We start from the raw sequence: 25838 nt of genomic DNA, 5'->3' as shown, positions 1-25838 counted from the left end.
ACCATCTTGCCCTCTTCCACAATGTCTTGTGTGCAGGGAGAAACTCTCAAACCATGCCATGGTGCCAAGTAAGTTAAAATGACACCTTACAAGCAAACATTTATCCCTTGCCAAAGAGGACATTTTTTTTTTGTGTGTTTGAGGGATCAGAATGAAAATCAAGCACGATTGATGATCGACTGTGCAGCTGTTTCTGACAAAGTGCTGGAAGCAAGCTATGTGGCCACTGAGCTTGTAGAAAAGGCAAAAAAGCCACATACAATCGCAGAAACATTAATTTTACTAGCACGCAAAGAAATCATGAGAGTAATTGTTAGGTGCATATGCAGCCAAGGAAATTGAAAAAGTTCCTCTTTCAGATAACATAAGTCACTGCGTTGATGACATGTCAGTGATATTGAGATGGTGCTCCAAGAAAAATTAAAATCAAGCTGAAAGTTTGCATTGCAACTTGACGAATTGACAGATATCTGTGGCCATGCTCAATGTTAGGCTAATGCAAGGTACGTTGATGGAGATATTATCAAAGAAAAGGTTTTGTTTTGCAAAGAACTGCCAGGTCACATGACCAGAAGGGAAATATTCAGTGTGACAACAGTCTACTTTGAGGAAGGAGAACTTCACTGGAAAAATCGTATCAGTGTTTGCACCGATGGAGCAGCCTCCATGACCAGCAAAGTGAAGGAGTTTGTAAGCAAGGTTAGGGAACAAAACCCCATGTTGGTGAGCCACTATTTCCTGCACTGTGAAGCTCTCGTCACCAAAATGCTGCCAAAAGAACTGTTGTTAGTGTTGGATGGAGCAGTAAAAATAGTGAACTTTATAAAATCACGGCCCTTAAAATCACGCCTTTTCGCCTTGCTCTGTAAGTAAATGAGAGTGGAGCACCCAAGTTTACTTTTGCACACTGAAATATGCCGAGGTTCCCATGGAAAAGTTCTCTTACACTTGTATGAGCTGAGAGAGGAGATCAAAATTTTCCTAACTGTGGAGAAATCAATGGCACATCAGCAATCAAATCTGTGTATATGTTGTACAAAGCTTGCCTAGCTGATGGATAGTTTCTGCTGTCTCAATGAACTGAACGGGAAAATGTAAGGTGAAAACAAGCATCTTCTCTCCAGCACAGCATGGGTTTAGGTCTAAGTTAGCCTTCTGGTATGAAAAAGTAGCAAAAGGAACAATAGAAATGTTCCCTTTGACAAATGCAGCAGATCCTGCTGCCAGTAATTTGGTCAATGCCATTTCTGAGCATTTGAAAAGTCTGGAAGAAAAATTCAGTTCATATTTTCCTTCTATTAATACAGACTGGGTCCAAAATCCTTGGAGTTCCTCTACAATGCAAAGCACTAAGAATGTTACAATAACGGCTTGGGGTCAGACTGCCGAATTAAAGATGGACCACACTTTGAAAATAAAGTTTGATGATACGCCGTTAGACTCTTTCTGGTGGAAGGTGGGAGGCAAATATCCTGTAATCTGTGACCATGCTGTCCCCAGTCTGTTGTTGAAAAGGGCAACATACCTGTGCAAGTTAAATATTCCAAACCTGAATTACATCAGGAAGAAACAAAGAATGTGGTTGGTGGAGCAAGAGCTCAGAGAGGCACTATCCACATTTCCTCCGAGAGTTAAAGTCTCTGCACATCAAGACAAGCTCAGATGTCTCAATAAAAGTTTTTTTGTTATTTTTAATTTTGTGTATAATTTGTGGTCATCCATCACAGACTGTGAATCACAGAGTGCAGCACTTCTTTGTTTATCGAATTCAGAGTTCCATTCCATGTCAGACAGTGCTTGGCTTGGATCTCTGACTTGGAGTTCGGCATTTGATGTTGTTCACTTCCAAAGCCATACAAAAGAAGACGAAGTGCCTCAAAGATGAAAAGATAATGCCATAAGTCTTGATACATCATAATATCCTTAGTTGATGTTTACTGATTGGTACAACTTTTGTATTATTTTTTGTTCATCATATATTAAAACAATTTATTTTTATTTGGCGTCTTGTTGGTGTGAATGTGTGAGTTGACTGAAAATACTTGTCGCAGTCTGTACAATAAATGTTAACATCCTAATGTTACCATCATTAACTTTATTGTACAGACTGTGAATGGCAAGGGTGGTAAACTGAGGCAACAAGCACGCAAGTTCATTTGCAGACAATATGGTGGTGTGGCTCAAAATAATTAAAGGTATCAAGGTGTGCTGCAGCAGAGAAAAGGTTGGGAACCATTGTGTTAGAGGGAACTGGACTGGTGCTAGTGGGGAGACATGGTTGGAAGCAGTCTAGCAGCAGCTTCACCAGACTGAAAACTGGGAAGTTCTAATCAAGCCTTACTACTTAGAGTCCAGCCTGTTTCTCCTTCTTATGAATTCGAAAGACAGCACATGGTACCAGAGTGAGCACTGCGGTGAAGGAGAAAAGGAGTCATGGTAGAGATGGAGCAACTAAAAGTCCCCATGGAGTTGAAACTCTCAGGTACTGCAGCAGACTCCTGGAAGAGATTCAAGCTGGCTTTGGTGTGAAAGAAGATCAGCAGAAAATAGCAATCTTCTTAAACCCTTGAAGTCACAGGCGATGTGTGGGGGGCATATGGAGTTCAAAGTGGAACTGCCTGTTATTGATGGCATGTTGTTTAGGATATAGAACAGTAGTGCCTAAGATGTTACAAGCTGACATGCTCACAAGAATATATTAAGGACACTTGGGCATGGAGAAATCTAAACACAGAGCCAGAGAGATACTGTGCTGGCCACAAATGAAGATAAAGAAAACTGTTCAAATGTGTGAAAGGTCGAAAATATCAACCTAAACAGGAAAAACAGTCTATGCTGATAAACAATGAATAGTTCAGGACATGGTCTAAAGTTGGTGTGGATTTCTTTGCATATGCAGGTAAAGACTTTTGGATTACACTGCTCTACAGCCAAAATGCTTCTGAAATAAATGTAGTCTAACTTTACTAATTCTGGGTCACTGAGAACGAAAATGATGCTTAAAATTGTTGATTGGCTCTAGTTTTCAAGTTATGCTATTGGGTCAGTATATACGACCTTTGACTTGGGAATAGCGGAGGATAAGTGAGTTATAAAGGGAAGGGATCTCAATTTAAACCAGAAATGACTAAAATACATCTTTCACTGGATCTATGAATAAATCTATGACTGGGTTTGGACAGTACTTGCTTTTTAGGCAAAACAATGAATGATGCAATCTGAAGCTGGTATTGCATCATACATGGTATGAATTGCATCATGTTATTCCTAGAAGTCATGGATGATGCAATCATAACGAAGCTTACATCGCTCTGCTGAACAAATTGCCCTATATCAGCTCTAGAAATCATACAGTGTCGTGCTTTCTTATTTGTCAGTGTTTGATTTTGCAAAGGGACACATTTCTGTTTAGCCAAAGTGAGCAGAGATGCCTCGTACTTGTGTGAACAGTGCAGATAACTTCTGCTATGTTTGTGGTGAAGTGACTTTTCCATCACAAAAGTATAACCACTATGGTTAAGAAAGCCTATCACCTTTATTTTGGCTGCAAAATTGGAGATCAGGACAAGAGGTGGGCCCCACACATATGCTGTAACACTTGTGCAACAAATCTTCACCAGTGGTTGAACAGGAAAAGGAAATCTATGCCTTTTGCAGTGCCAATGATTTGGAGAGAGCCAACAGATCATACCAGCAATTGTTACTTCTGCATGGTGCCTCCAGTTGGGAAAGGTGTGTCAAAGAAGAAAAAGTGGACTGTGCATTATCCAAACATTCCATCAGCTATACGCCCAGTACCCCACGGAGAAGGACTGCCGGTTCCTGATGCACCAGAATCATTCTCACTTGAGTCAGACGAGGAAGAGGAAGAGGAAGAGGAAGAAACTTCTGGTCCTGAACCATCAATGTCACAGGACCCACATTTTCTCCCATCTTCCTCCTCTGAACCACACTTCATAACACAAGGTGAACTGAATGACCTTGTCAGGGATTTGGAACTACCCAAGAATAAGGCAGAGCTGTTGGGCTCCAGACTACAGCAATGGAGTCTCCTGGCAGGTGATGTTAGGGTTTCCATGTTCCGTGACCGTCAAAAGGATCTTGTCCCATTCTTCTTCATGGAAGGTGATCTTGTAGCCTGCAACAACATCGATGGTGTGATGGCAGCCCTCAACATCGTTCATAATCTAGATGAGTGGAGACTGTTCATTGATTCATCGAAGACGAGTCTTAAAGCTGTTTTATTGCATAATGGCAATGTTTTGCCATCAATTCCAGTTGGTCATGCAGTCCATATGAAGGAAACCTATGACAACATGAAACAACTTTTGAGGTGTATTAAACTATGACCAACATCAGTGGCAGCTTTGTGGCGATTTGAAGGTTGTTGCTCTCTTGCTTGGTCTGCAGACTGGATACACAAAGTACTGCTGTTTTCTCTGCGAATGGGATAGTCGTGCAAGAGATTCCCACTACATCAAGAAAGATTGGCCACTCCGACAGTCATTGGAGCCTGGGAGGAAAAGTGTTCAGCATCCACCACTTGTTGAATCAAGGAAGATTTTGTTACCACCCTTACACATCAAGCTGGGTCTGATGAAGAATTTTGTCAAGGCCATTGACAAAACACAAGCAGCTTTCAAGTACCTCCATGGAAAATTTCCAAGGTTAAGTGAAGCTAAAATAAAGGAAGGTGTCTTTGTTGGTCCTCAGATTCATGAACTTCTTCGAGATGATGCATTTGACCATGCACTGCGTGGCAAGGAAAAGATGGCATGGAAAGCCTTCCAGTTAGTGGCAATACATTTTCTCGGAAACAACAAGGCAGACAACTACAGGTTGTTGATGGAAAACCTCCTCAAGGCATACAAAAGCCTTGGTTGCAACATCACTAAAGATACGTTTTTTGCACTCTCATCTAGATTTTTTTCCACCGAACTGTGGAGCAGTGAGCGACGAGCACGGCGAGCAATTTCACCAGGACATTGCAACAGTGGAGAAACGCTATCAGGGCAAATGGAGCCCATCAATGCTTGCAGACTATTGCTGGACAGTGACAAGAGATGCTCTATTTAATGAATACAAGAGACAAGCCAAGAAGCGCCGAGTAGACACTGAATAGGACTAAACTATGTACATAATAGTTTTTTGCCTTTTGTTTCATAATAAATTTTAGTTAGATAACCCTTTTGCTGATTTTTAAAGTGTTACATAAATAGGACAGGTGAAATATTATCATGTAAAGCAACCATAAACACATGAAAAGACCTAGGTTTACAAATTTATGATTAAAACTCTACTATCTACACAATATACATAGACATAAAATGTAAAAACTTAAATAACTTAGAAACAGTAGCCAATCAGTTGTTTTAATTGTCATACTTGAATTCAGCACATCAAAATAAATAGCACATTTTATCTCTGAAGCAGATGACTTCTCAAAAATTGTAGACCAGTGAATTATTTTGATTTTGGATTATTCCTCTCATTATCCCAAGGTTGTTTTCTTAAAAAAAAATCACATCAAAACATGTTACGATGTGCATGGAATCCCTGAAGTTATCCTGTCTAATAATGGTCCACAGTTTGATGGACATGAATTTAAAAAATTAGCTAGAGAGTATAGGTTTAATCATGTACCTTCAAGTCCTAAGTCTCCTCAACCCAACGGCCTTATAGAGAATGGTGTGAAAATTGTTAAATGACTTTTGAAAAAGATCACTGACATAGGTACAGATCTATATTTGGCTATATTGAACTACTGAGCAGCACCAGTGAGTCATGGACGGTCACCTGCAGAGATATTATTTGGCAGGAAGTTGAGAACCAGACTCCCTAACTTAGTAGCAATCCTCAATGGCAATATTGACTTAGATGTGTATAAGCAACGTAAGTGTAAATAAAGATACTGGAGCTTCTGTCACAGTGTTTGTTAGAGCCGTTGAAGCTCAGAGATGCTGTGCGGATTCATGATGGTACTTGCTGGGCACAGAGGGCAGTAGTGACTCGTGAGGTCACCCCATGATCTGATCAGATATAGATTCCTGACAGACATACTTTTCAGAGGAGCGGGAGACATCTGCAACATCTTCCTGAAGAAGAGGGAGATAAGGAGGCAAATAATTCACTGACAGCTACAGGACAAAGCACTGAGGAAACCACTGAGGATCTTTTGGACCAGAAACCAGAGCAGTTTGCTGAGTCAGGTAGTGCAAGGACTGAAAGTGGTGCCTCGCAGATCTGTGCAGGGCACCTGAAAGGCTCATTGAGCACTGCTAACAAAGTTGAGATGTTGTGCTATGTGTAGAGAAACAGTTGGTATGTACGCTAAACTGTTCGGAATTGCTTTTGCTGGAAAGGGGAGATGTTCAGAGTATGCACTGTACCTTTAAGAGCAAAACATGTTAGAGAGAACTGGATTGGTGCTAGTGAGAACCTGTTGGAAGCAGTCTAGCAGCAGCTTCAGTCTCCATTATCTTATGTAGCTCTGATTTAAAGCCTTAGTTTGAAGAGTCCAGCCTGTTTCTTCTGCTTATGAATTCACAGGACAACAGAGTGTCATCTCCTCTGCCACTGCATTACAAGATACCTGTTGTTACCCTCACAGCTTTACAAGAGCTCTAGAGCCCAGATACTTAGGGCCTGGTTCTGATCTGATTTCAGCTTTTATACCAATATAACTTCACGTAGGGTCAGATTCTGATTTCAGTTAGTGTAAATCCAGAATAACTCCAGTTACTTCAATGGAGTTACTCCAGTTCTACATGAGTGGAACTGGAGTTCAGGAGCAAACCCATTGACTTCAATAGAATGACTCCTAATTTACGCCAGTGTGAGATAAGTATCAGACTAATCATATGCTAAAATAAAGTTTATGGTGTGATCTTGTGATTAAACTGGTAAACTAGAACTCTGGGGAGTAGGGTTGTAGTCCCACCTCTTTTGTTGAGTGACCTTGAGTAAGTCCCAGTGCCTCCGTTTCCCCTTTTGCAAAATGGGGATAATGCAAGTGACCTCCTTTGTAAACCACTGAGCTCTACTAATGAAAAGCTCTATGTAAGAGCTAGATGTTATTATTGTTACATGTAGCTACCAACATCAGTGGCAATCCAATGGCTAACTTAAAAAGACGACTATTTAGGCTGATAGAATGTATGTTACATCGGAGTACCAACCACAATACCCATGGAAAACAAACAAGTTCAACATCAGCCAATAAAACCCCCACCCAAAGGATCTTAGAGCACAAGCTGTTCACTCACACGGTGAAATGGCCATCCAATGGAACCGAAAAATAACAGGTCAATGGTAGGTTGTGCAATGCCCCTTAAAGGAGAGGCAAACATTTTAAAAGCTTTTGTGAATGCTAGTTCTGCCTGGGAAACATGCCTGATTATATGGGGCACGCGGGTAGAGTATGGAATATAAATCTGGCTGTTAACATGCATCATCTAAAACCAAAAATGGATCACTATAGCTGTCCGAAGCAGAGATGTGCACTTTTTTCGGTCTATGGTTTGGTGTTGGTGGTGCTGTCACACTTTTAGCCCTAGCCTAGATGAACATCACTCCTGGCACATGCTTAGTACAAAGTGGGGCCAACCTTGTGAACAATGAGGTGTAAGTTTGTGCTCTGCAATCAGAGACTGTTGCCAAACCCTGGAGTGTCATTACCAAGGGCACATTTCAGGGAGACTGTTGGCTCCAGGCCCACACTGAAGTTCCACGATAGTCATTTACAGTCACCGTGGAGGGGGTGACATGGTCCAAATCAGACAGCTCTGAGCTTTTTGTTGACTATAGCTCCTTCGGGCAATTCTGCAGTCCTTGTGACTTCCTCACTCCAGCGAGATCCCAACAGAAGCCAATAGGAGCGTTGGCTGAAAAGGGATGGATTAGGCACTGTTGAATTTAGCCCTGAAATGTCTCCTATAAAAAGACTACTAAAGGCTAGAGCTTCAGCTGACAAACTGGTATAATGCCAACATCTTCCATAATCTGCTGAAGATCCGACCCTCTGAATCATGTTATTTATCTTAGGCCTGATGTACATTTAAAACTTAGGTCTACATAACTATGGCACTCAGAGGTGTGAAAAATCCACCCCCATGAATGCTGTAGTTATGCCACCCTAACCCCGATTGTAGATGCAGCTAGATTGATAGAAGAATGCTTCCGTTGACCTAGCTACTGGTTGCTTGGTTCCTGCAGGTGATGGAAAACCCCCGCTGTTGCTGGAATCTGTATCTACTCCATGGGGTTACAGCGGCATAGCTACAGCATTCAAGCTATGCTATGTTAGTGCCCATAGCAGCCTTATTTTCCCCTTCTCATGTATTTAAAATAGATACATCAATCTGAGTGTGTGCTACTCTGCAACATGGAATTCTTCTTACAGTTACATTCATCCCCAAATGTACATCCCCAGATGTGTTGGATTCAATGTGACCCAGGCATGCACCTTACAGAGTGAAATTTCACCTTCAGAGTGATTGATGTCCTTAGCTCTTGACTTGGAAATAGTGCAAAGTGAATTTTACTTAAGTGCATTTATAAAATCCAACAACCCTGAAAATAGTTAAATAGCTTAATGAGTGTCACAGATGTTAAATAATACACCAAAAGAATGCAGGAGGTGGTATAATGTATGGGACATTTGCCACATCACTGCAGTAATTAATGTTAATACTATCAAAGCCCCGAATACACTCTGAAATCTACCAAATGCACTCACTGCTGTCAATTCAGCAGCAAATGAGGAGTAGTGAAGGAAGACACTACCTGACTTGCACTATATTTACATAGCTGTGTCCCTGACTGATTGTATATGGAGTTTCCTGATCTCGGCTGCTAGACTGTTGTTAGTATAATTAAATAGCATCTATTAAAAGGCAGACACCTGATACACTTGAATACTTTATAAAGACTGCATGTATATAATTATAATGGAAAGTGTTGGGCAACTGAGGCGGCACTATCAGCTCAATCTAATAAACTTTGGGCCACAGTTCCAACTGGTGTACATTGGCATAGCTCCACAAGGTCAGTTCAATCCCATTGAACCACTGATTTCTTGATTTACAGTGCTATGAGCAAGAGAAGAACCAGGCACGTGGTCTTTAAGAATTTTATTCGGCTCCAGTTTAAAACACTGGCAAAGATCCTATTGACCTCAATAACATAAGATCCAGCCATAATTACTGGTTCTAGCACATCATGTTCTAATGGGGCTTCCCTCCAAGAACTTCTGAGATTTATCATAGTGGTGAATTAGAGATTCACTCCCTCTCCTCCTCGTGGAAACACAAGTTTCTCTAAGTGCTACGAAATTCTTTTCATATTGTAGATTCCTCTGAATTGGCTCAGCCTGGTTCACCACCCATTGCCCGGAGTAAATGGTTGCCCGGAGACCCTTTCAAACAAGTCTGAAAAGAATTCAAGTGAAATCATAGTAAAGGTCGTACTGTGTAAAAGCACACTGGTAAAAGTGATACTTGCTGCATTTAATTATTATTTCTTCCTTCTTTAATATTTATATGAAATCTTCCGCATTAAGAGCCCACAGTTTAGAATTAAACATGACCTAAGCCTTTAATGCTAAGACTGTCCCAGTTAATCAGTAGCTGGTATGAATGACAATGTCCACATTAGGCGAAATTGGCTCTCTGGGAGATGTCCCTGTGAAGAGGCTGCCCTGATTCAGTGCATCTTAGTATACAGAAGTATTCCGTATAACCCTTTTCATATGATAACTCAAGTGCTAACATCATTTTTAGGGCTGAAACTTGTCAAAACTTCTTTAAGACTGATGCAGAACATCTAGTTTCCTGGCCAGAGTCCTCTAGAAGCAATATAAATAGTACTCTACCAATCTCCCTTCACCCCTGCCCTCCATAATGAGCTGTAGTACAACACAAGTGAAGGGCCTGAAGTCTTATCCATTTTAAGAAGACTGACAAGTAGATTTTTTTCAGTTCATTTTCAAAGAACTATTTCATAGAAGTCAGAGCTGAAAGAAACTTACCATGTTATTAAGTACCTAGATTAATAGCTTTTAAAACCAAAAGGAACTATTAGGATCAGCTAGTGTGGTCTCCTGAAAAAAAAAATGCCATAAAATTTCATCAGTAATTCCAGCAAACCCAGTAACTTCTGGCTGAAGTAGAACATACCTCTTTGTCCATGCCAGATTGCCCCATACAACACATTTTCTAGTGTTTCATCCAATCGAGTTTTAAAATTTCTAAGTGATGTGGCTCCCATCACTTCCCCCCAGAGACTATTGCACAGCTCCTCTGGTTTCTCTTCAGAGCATGTAAATCTTTCGCCTTTTACTATCAGGAAGCTTTTCCTGATCTAAATTTCCCCCATATTAATTTAATCCAATTACTAATTATTTCCCTATATACCGCCTAAGGTAATTCCACTCCTCCCCTCCTGTGTCCAGACCCTTGGATTTGTCAACATCGCTGTGAGAATTCAACAACTGGAAATGAACTCAAAATTTTAGTCTTATGGAGAGGGACTATTCCTTCTATTAGAAGCACTGCATTTGCACCTAGAGGACTCAGATGAGAATAAGGCCCTATTTATACCAGGCACTGTGCATTCACATAGTAAGAAACAGTCCTTGACCGCAAAAAGATCTTATTATCTAAACAGACAAGGCACAGACAGATGGGGTGAAGTGGCCACACAAAAAGATCAATTCCAAAGCTGGGAGTAGAATCCAGGTCTCCAAAATCCCCATTTAGGGCCCTATACACTAGATTAGTGTTTTGCAGACTTTTTGATTCCAGAAACCAGCTTGCTGCCTTCCTAACCTGTGTCAGGAAGTTCTCAGGGACCGACAGCAGTCCATGGACCAGTCGTTGAGAAACACTGCGCTAAACCACTCTGCTTCTCCCATGACTTTACTGCTTCGTGATATAATAAAATACTCTCCCAGGTGACTCATGAGATATTATGATTTATGCTGTCCTCAAAGAATGCAAGGCACTTTCCGGACAAACAAAGAGACAAGGTTTCTGCCTTACTACATTTACTATCTTTATAAACAATGTAAAATGTATGGACGGGGATGAGATGTGACAAAGTGATGGAGCGCTGAAGTTTAGCGCTGAAGGCATCTTGTTAGTTCCACTATTTTTGTTACGTTTTTATTTTTTAAGATTTTCTGTCTGTTCTGATATACTTCAGTGTCAGGGAGGCCTAGAATGTGTGTGTGTTCTGGGAGAGTGCTTTAAGGAACGATTCAGAAGAGAGAGTAGACGCATAGTAGGCTAGGTTAAAGAAACACCATGTTTAACACCAACCTCAGTAATACCCCACTACAGCATCAGTGGGTAGGTAGGGTTGCCAGGCATCCAGTTTTCGACTGGAATGCCTGGCCGAAAACAGACCCTGGCGGCTGCAGTCAGTGCCACTGACCGGACTGTTAAAAGTCTGGTTGGCAGCGCAGCGAGGCTAACCTCCCTGCCTGCCCTGGCTCTGCGCACTCCTCAGAAATGGCCAGCTTGTCCGGCCCCTAGGCACAGGGGTGATCAGGGAAGTTCCGCGTGCTGCCCCTGCCCCCAGCGCCGGCTCCGCAGCTCCCATTGGGGGAGGCACATGCAGGCATGGATAGCACACGCTGCTCAGAGCCGCCTGGCCTAGGGGCTGGACATGGCAGCTGCTTCTGGGAGCAGTGTGGAGCCAGGGCAGGCAGGGAGCCTGCTTTAACCCTGCTGCACCACCAACCGGGAACTGTCTGAGGGAAGTGCCGCCCACACCCCGAACCTCCTGCCCCAGGTCGGAACCCTGCCATACCCTAAGTCCCTCCCAGACCCTGCACATCCACCCGCACCCCAACCCCCTGCCTGAGGTAGAAACCTCCTCCTACACTCTAACTCCCTCGCAGACCCCGCACCCTCTCCTCCACGCCAAACCCCTTCCCCAGCCCTGAGCTCCCTCCTGCACCCCAACCCCCACCCCAGCCCAGTGAAAGTGAGTGAGGGTGGGGGAGAGCGAGCCGGGGGGCTGAACTGGGGTGGGGGGTGCAGAAGAGGGGTGGGGAAGGGGGCCGGGCAAGGATGTTTGGGTTTATGCAATTAGAAAGTCCTCCAACCTTATGGGTAGGACAGGAACCAGGAGAACCTATACAGATTATCCTAACCCTGACACCATAAGGTATGTCTACACTGCAGTTAAAAAGCTGTGACTGGCGTGTACTAGCTGACTCGGGCTCGCAGGGCTTGAGCTAAGGGGCTCTTTAACTGCGGTTTAAATGCCTGGGCTCGGGGTGGAGCCTGGGCTTCAGGACCCTGTGAGGTGGAAGGGTCCCAGAGCTCTGGCTGCAGCCCAAGCCCGAATGTCTACACCACAATCAAACAGCCCCTTAGCCTGAGCCCCACAAGACCGAGTCAGCTGGTATGGGCCAGTCATGGGATTTTAATTGCAGTGTAAACATAGCCATGGAGACTCCCAGAAAGAGAAAATACAGTGCCGTATTGACACTCTGATGGATCTCCTGCTGGCTAGGGATCACCTGTGCTAGCAGAAAGCTAGGCCAGGGCTCATAGAGTTTAAGGCCAGAAGGGACCACCAGGGGCTACCAGGACCAGAACCAATATGGGGACACATGGCCCCTAGAGTAGGGGCCGGGTGTCACATATTCTCCTGTGTCTGCTGGGTTTGGGGATGGGCCCTGTGGCCTTTAAAAGTCCAATCCTCAGGGCAATCCTCAAAGAGACTTCTTTCCCCAGAGCCCTGTCCTGTACATTTGATTATGGAAGGGGATGACATTGCCAATTATTTTTTCCATCCTTTTACTATTACTATTTTTGCAGTGCGGTGGTTCCTAAGGGCCCCAGTCAGGGAAAAGTGCTCAGCACTGTACACACATAATAAAACTATGACCCCTGCTCCAAAGAGCTTGCAGTCTAAGTGTATCACAAAACACAACAGCTTATGGACTAGTAATTGCCAGGGTCAATCTCCTTTCATTTACTTTTCTCAAACTTTTACTGCTTCACCAGTTATCTGTGATTTGTCAGAGATACAGTAAGTCAGTTAAATAATTCCCTTAGTAGGTTTGGGCCCAAATAAATTTCATATTCATATGAATAAAGTTACTCACATGCATAAATATTTGCAAGATTGGGCTCTTAGAATGCTTTTTTAATAGCCAGAAATATTGGACAAAATTAAAAATATAAATCAATTAAGTAGTTCATGTAGTGGCATGTTGCTTTAGTTTTATGGCAGTAGTTTTAATTTAGTTTCTTCTAATGTCATCTCTGATGTGCTTTCCAAGTATACTAGTGTTCTTTCTTTAAACATTTATCTTAGTATTATACTAAAGAGCTGAACATAAATGAAATCTAATTAGTAGGTACTTTGAGCTTCTGTCTTACTGAAAGAATAATTAACCACATCTTCATATCAGTGTATGATTTCCTCTTCACATATAGGCTTTGCAAATCCACAGACTGGAATAGCGAACATGTCTCAAAGCAGTTTACATAATGCACTTCACATCTACATGAATGGCTCAATGTCCCAGGTACAAGGATCTGCTAACGATCCTATCTTTATCCTTCACCATGCCTTCGTTGACAGGTGAGTTTGACTCTTCCTCATAAAACTGATCTGTTTTGTGTATTTAAAATGTGCTTTTTACCTTAGTATCAAACTTCAGATAATTTAGATGCTATTAAACTTACAATATTTTCAGACATACATAACTGAGCTCTTCATTAATTTAGTCTAATTGACAGCAATCATGTTGTAATTTTCATACTTGTATGAATGTTCACCGTATTAAAAGAGTGTTGAAAAACTAGACAAATGTATTAATAATAATTCAGTGATTTTGTGGTGAATAGAAACTTATTCAGTGTCAAGGACTCTGAGTTAAAAATGTGATTGACTTTAACATTGCTATGATCAGATAGAATTCCTCTCAATTCCAAATATTAATTTTGTTTGAATCAATCATTCACAAGAAAAAAAAATAATATCGATTGTTCATAAACAAAAATGCCAAATTCCAATTTTTCAGTGTGACACACACAACTGTGAACGCCTTCAGCTGGAACAGAAAGGAGCTGTAGTTGTACAGGCAAAAAGAACATCAAACCGAAGGAAGCCAGGTTCGTTAGAAACAGGAAAAGAACCTCAGTTCTGCAAACAATGGACAAAATTGCTAAGAGAAGGATTATTTTCCTTCTTTGACAATGTTACTGGCCTAGTGTACGGAGGGAAGCTGTTGACAATGTATCTTGATTTTAGTAAGGCTTTTGACAAAGCACCACGACAGTCTCATAAGCAAACTAGGGAAATACGGTCTAGATGAAATTACTGTAAGGTGGGTGCACAACTGGTTGAAAGATTGTTCTCAAAGGAGTAGTTATCAATGGTTTGCTGTCAAACTGATGAAATTCAACCAGATGAAATTCAATAAAAACAAATGCAAAGTGCTACACTTAAGAAAAATCAAATGCACAAACACAATATAACTGGCTAGATGGTAGCACTGCAGAAAAAGATCTGCGGATTACAATGGATCACAGACTATATAAGAGCCAACATGTGATGTGCAGGCCTGTGAGTTCCCAGACAGCCATCAGATGCTGGCTGCCACCTGAACTCTTCTGAAATCCCAAGGGCCAAGGAGCTAGCAGGATGACAGCCTCAGCCAAGGCACCATGCACAAAAGCGCTGATTGGAGGATTCACCAGCTCCAGCAATTAGTCCGGCCATGCTAATTAAGCCGGAAGGAAGCACAGGAAGTTGTCTGAGCAACTAGGTGATTTACCACAGCAGCAGCAGCAACAGCAGACCCTGCTCATGCCTGCATTCTACGCCCAATCCTGCTCCTGATTTCTGCTCCACTCCTGGCCCTGCCTTCTCTCCTAGTTCCCACCATGCTCCTGCTCCATGCCTGATCCTTGCCTCGCTTCCTGGCTCTAACCCCCAGCTCTGACTTCTGACACCAACTCTGGCTTGATCCTTGGCTCTGGTAATCAGCAGTTGACTCAGTTGCTGACTCTCAACTCAGTTCCCTGACCAGGATGCCTGCTCTGCCCACTACACCTGACTCCTGCTCTGACCAGTAGGCTAGACCACCTATGTCCTGGTCCCTAACATGTAGTTGCAAAAAAGGGTAATATCATTCTGGGTTGTATTAACAAGAGTATTGTATTTAAGATGCAGGAGGTAATTGTTCTGCTCTACTCAGCACTCAGATGGAGTATTGTGTCCAGTTTTGGGCAGCACATTTTAAGAAGAATGTGGACAAATTGGAGAGAGTCCAGAGGACACCAATAAACATGAGAACAGGTTTAGAAATCATGACCCATGAGGAAAGGTTAAAAAACTGGGCAAGTTTAGTCTTGAGGAAAAAAACACTGAGCAGGTACCTGATAGTTCTCAAATAGGTTAAGGACTGTTATAAAGAGGACAGTGCTCAATAGTTTTTCATGTGCCCTGAAGGTAGGACAAGAAGAATCTGCTTACTTCACAGGAGGGAGATTTAGGTTAGATATTAGGAAAAACTTTCTAACTAGTTATGGTCTGAAATAGGCTTTCAAGGGAGGTTACAGAATCCCTGTTATGGGAGGTTTTTAAGAACAGATTAGACCAGGGATCGGCAACCTCTGGCACACGGTTCACCAGGGTAAGCCCCCTGGCGGGCCGGGCCAGTTTGTTTACCTGCTACATCTGCAGGTTCGGCTGATCGTGGCTCCCACTGGCCGCGGTTTGCCGCTCCAGGCAAATGGGGGTGGTGGGAAACGGCGGCCAGCACATCCCTCATCCTGCGCCACTTCCCGCAGTCCCCACTGGCCTGGGACGGTGAACCGTGGCCAGCGGGTGACACGATCTGCCGAACCTGCAGACGCAGCAGGTAAACAAACCGGCCCGGCCTGCCAGGGTGCTCACCCTGGCAAGCCGCGTGCCAAAGGTTGCTGATCCCTGGGTTAGACAAACACTTGTCAGGGATGGTTTTACTTGATCCTGCCTCAGTGCAAAGTTAAGGACTTGATGACCTCTCAAGGTCCCCTCCTGCCCTACACTTCTACGATTTCTGTGACTTTCCAAGATTTGAAGCTGAAATTAAAAATGTAAAATATTTTGTTTGCCATATATATTTTGTTTGTATATATAAATCTACAAATATTTGTACTATAGTATTGCTATTCATTTGTAAAGATCAGAAAGCAAGCAAGAAAGAAACATGGACAGTTAATCAAAAGACAACTGCAAAATCATAAATATCTGATGAGCAATGCTTTTAAAGTAGGTTGAAATTTACCAGATTCTTATCAGCTATGTGGCTGCCCACATGGTTCTGAATAGCAGCAATGGAAAATGGCAAGATTCTGATCAGATCTCCTTCTGCTGTACTTGTAGAAGCTCTGAGCAGCAGCAGAGACACTGGAATAGTCTGTCTGCAGACTTGGGAAGGCAGCAGAGGGCTCCTCTGCTGATGTAAATTAAAATAGCTTCATGGACATCAATGGAACCAGGCCAGATTTACACCAGCTGAAGATCTGGCCCTAGAAATATAATTTTCTTCTTTTAAAATGAATTTTGCAAAAGTTGATGTCACTCCCCCACAGAAAAATTCCTGCTCATTAGGGTGAATGGTTTTCTCAAGCCCTGCCCTCGTCCATACATCACTCTGCTCAGTAAATCAATCAGCTAGCTGGGCTGGAAGAGGTGAAACTATAAAGCTGGGAGCCACCTGTGTACTAAAGACACTTGTGACAAAGCCAGGCCTGACAGCTGCAAGATGGTGTGGGAAGGCAGACATGTTAGCCCTAAAATGTTAAAGGCCCTTTTCCCTATAAGCTGAAAAGGGGTCAATTAGGAACACCTGGATCCAGTTAAGGGCTGCCTGAGACCTTTAAAAACCAGAAGAGAGAGACGATTTGCTACCAGGCTAGTGGCAGCAGGGAAGTAAGCTTCTCTGGCGGGGAGGCTACGGCTTCTTCCCATAGGGGGAAGCAGACAAACCTGAGTGCCTGCTAGGGGACGGACTGATACCCTGGGGCAGACTACAGAGCAATACCCAGCCCCAGCAAGGAGGCAGGGGAAGGTATCACCCTTTGGTTTTGTGTTTATGGGACTATTCCCCTTTTGTTTGGTGGAGGATCATCCTGTGGGCCAGCCCTGGGGCCTACCCAGGGAATACGGCCAAAGGAGCACAGAAAGGAGGAGGATGAATGCTGCCCAGAGTGGGCTGGGGTTAATTTATGCCAGGCCCGCCATCACCAGAGGGGGAAGTGCTTGGTTTGGAAAGATGAGGGAGATGCTTTCCACACACTGCAACCCATATTTCCTCACTGACCATCCTAACTGCCCCAGGACAGATTGAACAGGATGTTTGACATGAGACCACAACCCTCAGAGCAGAAGACCAGTGACCAGTCTTTCAATAATTTCAGAATTTATTATATACCTAGAGCCACAGAGTCCTCCCAGGTGGAATTCACCCACACACAGTGGGACCAGAACAAGATCTATGCATCACTTCAGTCCCACTGAAATCAAGGCTTACATGTTGCATAGGCCCGCATGCTGAATTTCACTCCTAGTTATTAAGAGCACTTTCAAAAACTGTAATCATTATCAATTTTCTAAGATAAACTTTGCAAAGAAAACATCCTGGGATCCTATTGGTATTGACAAAGTAAATCACTGCACACAACTGTGAAGACAATGCAAAAGCTATGGTGCAACCTGTCTGTGGCAGAATAAATGTTACCACCACTTGCAGCTAATGGTAATAATGCTGCCTTTTGCATAAGTGACAAAAATACATTAGCATGATTAGGGTTACTTAGCAGCCTTATCCATGACAGATGAATCATACTTTTAGTTGTAATTAATAAGTAGGTGACAGATAGGTAAGTACAGTACATTTAATAAACTGTTCCTTTCCTACATAGTCTAAGGACTGTGGAGGATTCCTTTTCTGAGAGGCAGGTGGGCATACAAAGAATAGTGTAGAAAGAGAGAACAATAATCACTGCAGCAGCGGGAAAAGTTTTGTCTCAAGCTCAACTTTTATGCTTCAGTCAGAATGCATTAGAACTCTGATTGTAGTTAGTGTTGGGTCTGTGGGTTTCTATTTCTAACCCTCTCTGCCTAAAGACTTCAATAGGCATTCCCTACCTGCTGGAGTACTTAGTAAACATTAGGAGACCTGTGAGGTGATGGCCTATAGAAGGGAGAATTAAAAAACAAAAAGCCTATAGTGAAAGTAGGTAGATACAGACAGTGATACCAACCACTGCTGTCGACCTTCAGACCCTTGTAGAGGCAGAGAACTGTGCTATATCTAACTTTTTTCCAGAGAGGAGGGATGGTCCAGAGCATTGGGGGTAGCCTTGGTGATAGCCTCAGGAGATTCAAGTTTGGACACTCAGGTGTCCAATTTCGATCAATGGAAGTTAGGTGTCTGCATAACTCTGAGGATCTGCATCTTATGTCTCTCTGTCTAACAGGGTTATTGTGTGGACAGATACATTAACGATGATGAAGTGTTCAACTATTATTGGTATGGGGGCCATAGAAGTAAGGCAATAGATGGATTTTAATTGATTTTACATAGAGGCACATGATGCACAGCAGGATACGCATGCTTGCTCTGCTCCAGCAGAAGTGTAGAGTGGAGTCCACCAACAAGTGCAAGCAAAGCATTAGGCATCATCAAACATGTATAATCTACTGCGGACCGTTGCACCAGCCAGGGTGACCATGGTTGATGGTGCTCCACTAGGGACCATCTAGTGAAGTACCCAGATCTGGCTCAGTCCTGTGATTCCACAAATCTCTGGTGTGGCCCTGCAGATTGGCATCAGGTAGTGTCACGACATGCATCCCTTCATGTGTTGATAAAGTTTGACAGCACAATATGCTGGGGTGATTTTGTCCATCCTGGTGACATAGTCAAAGAGCAATGCCACTTTTGAAAATAATGAGCGGTTGAGGAAGGCCAGACCTCTGTGAGATTGTGACATTTCAATCAAAGCCAAACCACTTTATTTTCAGGATTTGCTGCTGGCTAGACACTCCAAGTCCCCTTGTAAGAGAGGATCTAGGTTTCTGACTCATATAACAATACAGTTTTGATAGATCCTGAACTTTGTCTCAGTGAAAAGATGTTTTTGCACCCATAGGTGAGACATGGACTTCACAAAGGAGGTGGTGAGACCCATTAATCAAAGAACGTCCAGTTTGCTGAAACCATTTGAACTCTGCTTGTAGCCTAGGTAGATTAATTCATGAACTCTGTCCATGGTGCTTGACTACACCTGCATTGGGGGGTTCTGGTGGCCCAGCTCTGATGTTCTGGACCTCAGTCTTCTGCCATGAGATGTTCAACCCCAAGTGTGGGTGGGATCTTGGGAGGCAGGGCTGAAATTCTCTGACAAGCACTATGGATGCTCTTCCATACTGAGTGATAGTGGGTCTCCTAGTCACACTCTCCCCTACCTGCAAGCGTGCAGGGTATAAAAAGGGGAAGGGCAGCAGATTTAGGTGGAAAATGATGTGTCTGAGATGAGCCTTATGCTAATGGGATACTTAGCAATACAGTCCCTTCTTTAGTCCCACCTATACAGCTAGACTGGAGTAACTTGGTGCTCACACAGCAGCTCTGTCGTCAATGCAGGATCAGGTTCTTCATCTATTATTTGCTCGTTAGTTGGTAACTAAGGACCAAACCCAGAATCTAATTTTTAACAGCAGGTGATCTGCATGAACTTACTATAAGGTGTTTGTACAACTGGTTGAAAAACTGTACTTAGAGAGTAGTTATTAATGGTTCACAGTCAAGCTGGAAGGGCATGTTGAGTGGGGTTTCAGAGCAATCTGTCCTGGGCCTGGTTCTATTCAATATATTCATAAATGATTTTGATAATGGCATAGAGAGTACACTTATAAAGTCTGAAGATGATACCAAGCTAGCAGGGGTTGCAAGTGCTTTGGAGGACAGGAATCAAATTCATAATGATCTTGACAAACTGGAGAAATGGTCTCAAATAACAGAATGAAATTCAATAAGGACTAATGCAAAGTACTCCACTTAAGAAGGAATAATCAATTCCACAAATACAAAATGGGAAATGACTGCCTAGGAAAGAGTTCTGCAGAAAAGGATCTGAGGGTGGATCACAAACTACACTCTTAATTGATCCCTAGGCACTACTAGTTGATCCCTAGGCATGTTTACATAATAAACGTGATTCATAATAATTATTAATTGTTATTATGTGGATGATTCAAACAAAGCATCCAGTGTTAGAAATGGAGTTTCAGAATTGGTCTCAGGCCACGGGATTTTGTTGCTGACCCCTAACTAGTGGCATAAGTCATAAGCACAAAGAAAGCCTGAACATAACTCATCAGGGCTTTCATCCTTTCTTGAAATGGCTGGACTCAAAGGATGGACCTCATTTGGAAAAGCTGTCACGTGATATTAATGGATAATGAGCAGAAGGCACTGGAACTTCTTGTTCACAACTAGGACTGATCGAAATGCCACATTTTGCTTTTGGGGTTTTTTTTTCCTCCTGACAGAAAATAGTTTTTTGACAAAACAAATTTTCATCAACAAATTTCCATTTTTTTCAAAACCTTTCAGGTTTTTGTTAAAAAACTGAAGATTCCAAACCCCCAGACTTTCAATTTATTGGTAGCCAAAAACCTCAAATTTCTGGGTTTGGGTTTTCAACAGCCTCCTTCCCCCTCCCCCAAAAATTCAATGACACCCCAAAAAATTACTGATGACTCCTAAAAAGGGGGGTTATTTGAAATTTTTCATCATAAAAAATATCATTGCTTGACCAGCCCTACCCACAACTCTCTTGGATTTGTTTGTCAGCCTATTTACAGCACTGTTGGATTGGATAGACCTATTCAACCAAGCCATCATTAGTAGCACCCAAGTCTCACAAATAATAGAATTTAGTACAGGCAAATTAAACTGAGGTCCTAGTAATTGGATACATTTTTGGATTTCACTCAGCTCAATGATGGCCTCAGAGCCTAACTGGAACATTACTGACTTTGAAGTTTCACAGCACAATAAACATGTAGGCATCCACATTTTGACATTGCTCTTGGCTGTATGATGATCTTTTTGCTAGCTGCCATCTAGGGCTAGATTCTTGCTTTAGGAGGCAGCATTACACAGTGATGTGTGTCCACATGTGTATGTGTGATCATTCTACCGTCTAAGGATGTACAATTAAGCGTACTACCACCCAAAGGGTGCTAGAGAGGGAGACACTGTAAGTGGAGGCCACTGATATTCTTCCGAATAGGTACAGTTGGCACTCCCCTAGCTATCATCCTCTGAGCCCCATGAGAACTCCACTATTCTGCCTGGTCAAGGCTATACAGCAATGCCAGCTGTCCTATTACTCTTCCCCCTGCCCCAGGTGCTCTCACAGCCCATCCTGGATGGCTGCCGAACTGGCAGGCTGGAGCTATATGTCTCGGTGCAATCTCGTTCTAGTACTGTGATCTTCAGCTTATTTTAATACAAATAATAAAAATAACATTTAGAGGCATCAGTTAAATTAGTGCCTTGTTGTACAAGGCACTTTATATAGTCAAAATATTTTGTGCAGATATTTTTCCTGCCAAAAGACAACATTTTTTTGAGAATTTTTTTCTGGAAAAATGTCCATTCCAACAAAAAAATTCAATTTTCCTCACAGGAAATATCAAAATAAAAGCTTTCATTTCTAATCAACATTTTGAAATGCAACGCTTTTTTTCATTTCATCTTAAAATATCATTTTGGGGGGGGGGGTTTAAACCACAAAACGGCAGGAAAATGTTATCTTATTTTAAATGCTGATACAAAAATGATCTATTTTATTCAAACTAATTCAAAATAGTGTGCAGAAAAAACTGAAATTTTTCAGCTGAAAAATTACTATAAGATTTTTTCATTTGAAATTTCTTATGAGAAACATTTCAGGTTTCCAACCTGTTCTAAAACACAAAGTGAGCTAGAGTCCCTGACCTTGAGAGACTATAATCAAAATAGAAAAAAGAAACAGAGTGGGGAGAAAGATAGTATTATCCCCCCATCTGCTCATGGAGACTTCAGGCAGAGAGAGAGAGAAAGTGAATTGCCCAGGGTCGCACAGGAAGCATGTAGCAGAGCTGGCAACTGAATCAGGATCACCTGAGTCCAGTACCTTAACCACAGTGGTTAAACAGGGATTGTATGACATTAGTACATAGATTAACTGGTTAATATTTATAAAGCACTGCAAAGATTAAAAGCACTGAGTAAATGCTAAGTTTTATTGCATTTTTCACTCAATAGGGGCTCAGGGAGTCTCAAGTTGCTTTGTCAGATATATTGGCAAAAATGATATGTGACAAATCATATTCTCTGGAACTGCATGAACTGTGGCTTGGAGTCATATTAGATCTGCTAGACAAAGGCAGTTCAAAGAGGCAGCCATTAATAATGCACCACCATCCACAGTCACAGTAAACCCGTAACATTTCATGTCAAGGATTTGTCAACTCATGGTCCTGATCTGTCTGTGTCTGGGAGGGTTAGCACTAGTCTGTTCCCAGCTCATTCATAAGACAAGTCTCTCCCTGACTTGCACCCAGCAGAAGGGCCAGGCACAATTAAAGTCTTTGCACTCAGGGACAGCAAGGACTACACAGAACTACTCTGAGTGCTAGACTGCAATGCTTTCAAGAGCGGTACAAGAACTGCCTCTGGGGCTGTTCTGTGCTGCTCCCAGTACAGGGCTGTGATGTTCTGCAACAATATAGCTGCACATCTACCAACGTGATATATGCCATCATGTGCCAGCAATGCCCCTCTGCCATGTACATTGGCCAAATCGGACAGTCTCTACGCAAAAGAATAAATGGACACAAATCTGACATCAGGAATCATAACATTCAAAAACCAGTGGGAGAACACTTCAACCTCTCTAATCACTCAGTGACAGACTTGAAGGTGGCAATTTTGCAACAAAAAAACTTCAAAAACAGATTCCAAAGAGAGAGTGCTGAACTCGAATTAATATGCAAATTGGATACAATTAACTTAGGTTTAAACAGAGACTGGGAATGGTTGGGTCATTACACTAATTGAATCTATTTCCCTATGTTAAGTTCTCCTCACACCTTCTATGGGTCATCTCAACTTTCAAAAGTTTGTTCTTCTCCTGCTGATGATAGCTCATCTCAATTGATTAGGCTCTTCCTGTTGGTATGCATACTTCCACCTATTCATGTTCTCTGTATGTATAAATATCTCCTGTCTGTGTGTTCCATTCTATGCATCCGAAGAAGTGAGCTGTAGCCCACGAAAGCTTATACTGAAATAAATTTGTTAGTCTCTAAGGTGCCACAAGTACTCCTGTTCTTAATATAGCCCCTAGTGTTTCCAACTACTGGTTCATTCCATAACAGTTTTCAGCATGATGATGATATACAGTATCATCATGCTGGGAGTTGGGTGAAATCTCTCTGAAGCTGATGAATGTAAAAGCTGCCCTTCATTCAGGATAAATGCAAGAAGTTAAGCCCTGTTTGGAGTGAGATAGCGCAAATCATAGGAGCCACAACCCAACATATGTCATATGTAAGATCTATCAGAAACTGAGCTCTGTGGGTGGAGGGGTTTCAGTGAGGACTGAACACAAATACAGGGAGATGGATATTGTTTTGGTGGAGAGAGAGAGAGAAGCAGTCAAGAAATACCATAGAAGCAGAGAAGGCAGCAGAAAACCAAGGTCAGCCAGATTAAACTCTTGAAGCATGACCTTGAGAGGGAGAATTTTGTTAATAAACAGATCCTAACAGAAACATACCTGACTGATTCATCAACTTCTCCTAATAATGGAAACAACCACCAAGACCAAGGACAGTAGCTAACTGCTTGGGTCAAAAGGGGTAGCAATATTCCTGGGGGCATTCTGCGCCAAAAAGTTAAAAATTCTGCGCACAATATTTTAAAATTCTGCAAATTTTATTTGTCAAAATAACAGTACATAATCACACCAGTTTCAATTATTTTTGTAATTTATTTCAAAATACCCATTGGCAAGTATGTCTGTAACAATACAGACACACAAAAATTCCCTCAGGAGTAGAGTATTAAAGAAACCCCTGTGACAATCCAGGTCCTGTTTCTCTGCCCCTTCCCTCCTGCAGAGCCCAGCCGGGGGCCAGACATCTACCGTCCCTCCACTCACACCCTGGCCCAGAACCCAGCCATGGGCTCCCCTTGCTCAGACACACACACCCAGAACGCATCCATGGGCTCCCCTAGCTCATACATCTGCACCCTCCTCCTCAGACCCAGCCATGGGGGCACCCAGCCCTGACCACCCCCACCCCCACTCCACTCCTCAGAAATCCAGGGATCCAGGGGGAGAAACAGCCTGATGCTGGGTCCCAGGCTTGTGTGGAGTTTCCTGCCTGCCGCTGTCTCCTTCTCTCAGGGCACGCTGGGAACCCTCTAGCTCCCTCCCCCACCCTCAGTCAGTGTCTTCTATGTGCAAACTGGGCTCTGCTGGGTCCAGCATCCCCTAGTGGCAGCCAGCAGCACTGCAGCCCATTTCTGTGGGGGAAAGGAAATTCTGGGCAAAAACCATTAAATTCTGCAAAATTCTGCATTGTGCAGTGGTGCAGAATTCCCTCGGGAGTATCAATTGTACCTTTTTTTCTGGGTGTCATTAGAGATCACACAGTTTCCCTTCACAGCCCCAGCATGACTTTGCGTCTGGTTAATATGTACATAACACTTTTCTTTTATGTAAAGCTAGTTGAACTGAGCCATAGTGGACTGGGAATCAGCAGACCTGAGTTCTATTCCCAGTTCAGTCACTGGGCGACCTGGGCAAGTCACTTCATCTCGCTGTGCCTCTGTTTCCCCTCCCACCCTTTGTTCAGATTTTGAGCTCTTTAGGCAGGAGCTATCTCTTGCCATGTGTCTCTACAGATCTCAGTTGGGGCATTATTGTGATACAAATAACAATACACTAATTGCCAATATGAAAATACATTAAGGCTGTGATTTCCAAACATGCCTAAAGGAGTTAGACACCAGTGATTTTTGGTACCTAAATCCCTTAGCCCCCCTCTAAAAGAATATTAGAAAAATATGTCCTAGATGTCCTAGGCCGTGAAGCAGTCTCAGGATATTTCCCTATTCTCAAAGCCCACACGCAAATTAATTACATTTTTCACAATGCTTCCATGTTGGCAGCTGCCTGTCAGATTTTCTCTCTCCCCCACCCTTGCATACATTACAAAACCCATGCTGAGCAGTGTGCCAGGGCAAGCATGCACAATGCACATCTAGCAGGCTGCTCTGCAGCATGGAAATGTGTTGGAAAGCGGGGAGGCAGCAATGCACATCTCTAGCACTTCCCAAGTGAATAACAAAATTGCTTTATTAGCAGTTATTGCTGTGCTGAAAGCCACTAAGTGACAGACAGGACATCACAGGAACCAAAGTGAGCAGAGTGGGTGGGCCAGAGGAGGGCTTGGTCAGGGGCTTTCAAAGTTCCTGGAGGCTGATACAAGGGTATATGACAGCAATTTATGGAAAATATGGTTTTCATCTTAAAACTACAGTAGCTAAAGGAAAAATCTACACTCCACTTGCTCTGAGGTGTTGATTAAGCACATCTAAAAGCAGAGCAAGCCAGTCCGTCTTCATTATCAGAATCACTTCAGTCATGTTTAAGGTTTCCCTCCCTCCTGTGGGTCTCACAATGTAACCGCTTCTCTCTGTGTCTGTTTCTGAGGCTGAGAACTCTTTGGGAAGGGATGGTCTCCTTTTGGTTTTT

At 42.8% G+C, this 25838-nt stretch overlaps 2 protein-coding genes across 2 annotated transcripts in view; one reads left to right on the top strand and one right to left on the bottom strand.

The window, feature by feature from the left end:
- TYR (tyrosinase) overlaps positions 1 to 25838 on the top strand; it is an 82842-nt gene that overhangs the window by 28361 nt on the left and 28643 nt on the right. Inside the window, exon 3 of the mRNA XM_045020209.1 lies at positions 13455 to 13602. Coding sequence (XP_044876144.1) covers positions 13455 to 13602 — 148 coding nt within the window. The remainder of the gene's footprint in view (positions 1 to 13454; positions 13603 to 25838) is intronic.
- Positions 1 to 25838, bottom strand: part of GRM5 (glutamate metabotropic receptor 5) — a 488230-nt gene that overhangs the window by 433854 nt on the left and 28538 nt on the right. The gene's annotated exons all lie outside the window — the stretch shown is intronic.

Source organism: Mauremys mutica, chromosome 1 (assembly GCF_020497125.1).
Source record: "Mauremys mutica isolate MM-2020 ecotype Southern chromosome 1, ASM2049712v1, whole genome shotgun sequence".
Taxonomy (NCBI): domain Eukaryota; kingdom Metazoa; phylum Chordata; order Testudines; family Geoemydidae; genus Mauremys; species Mauremys mutica.
This window is presented reverse-complemented; position numbering and strand designations above follow the sequence as displayed.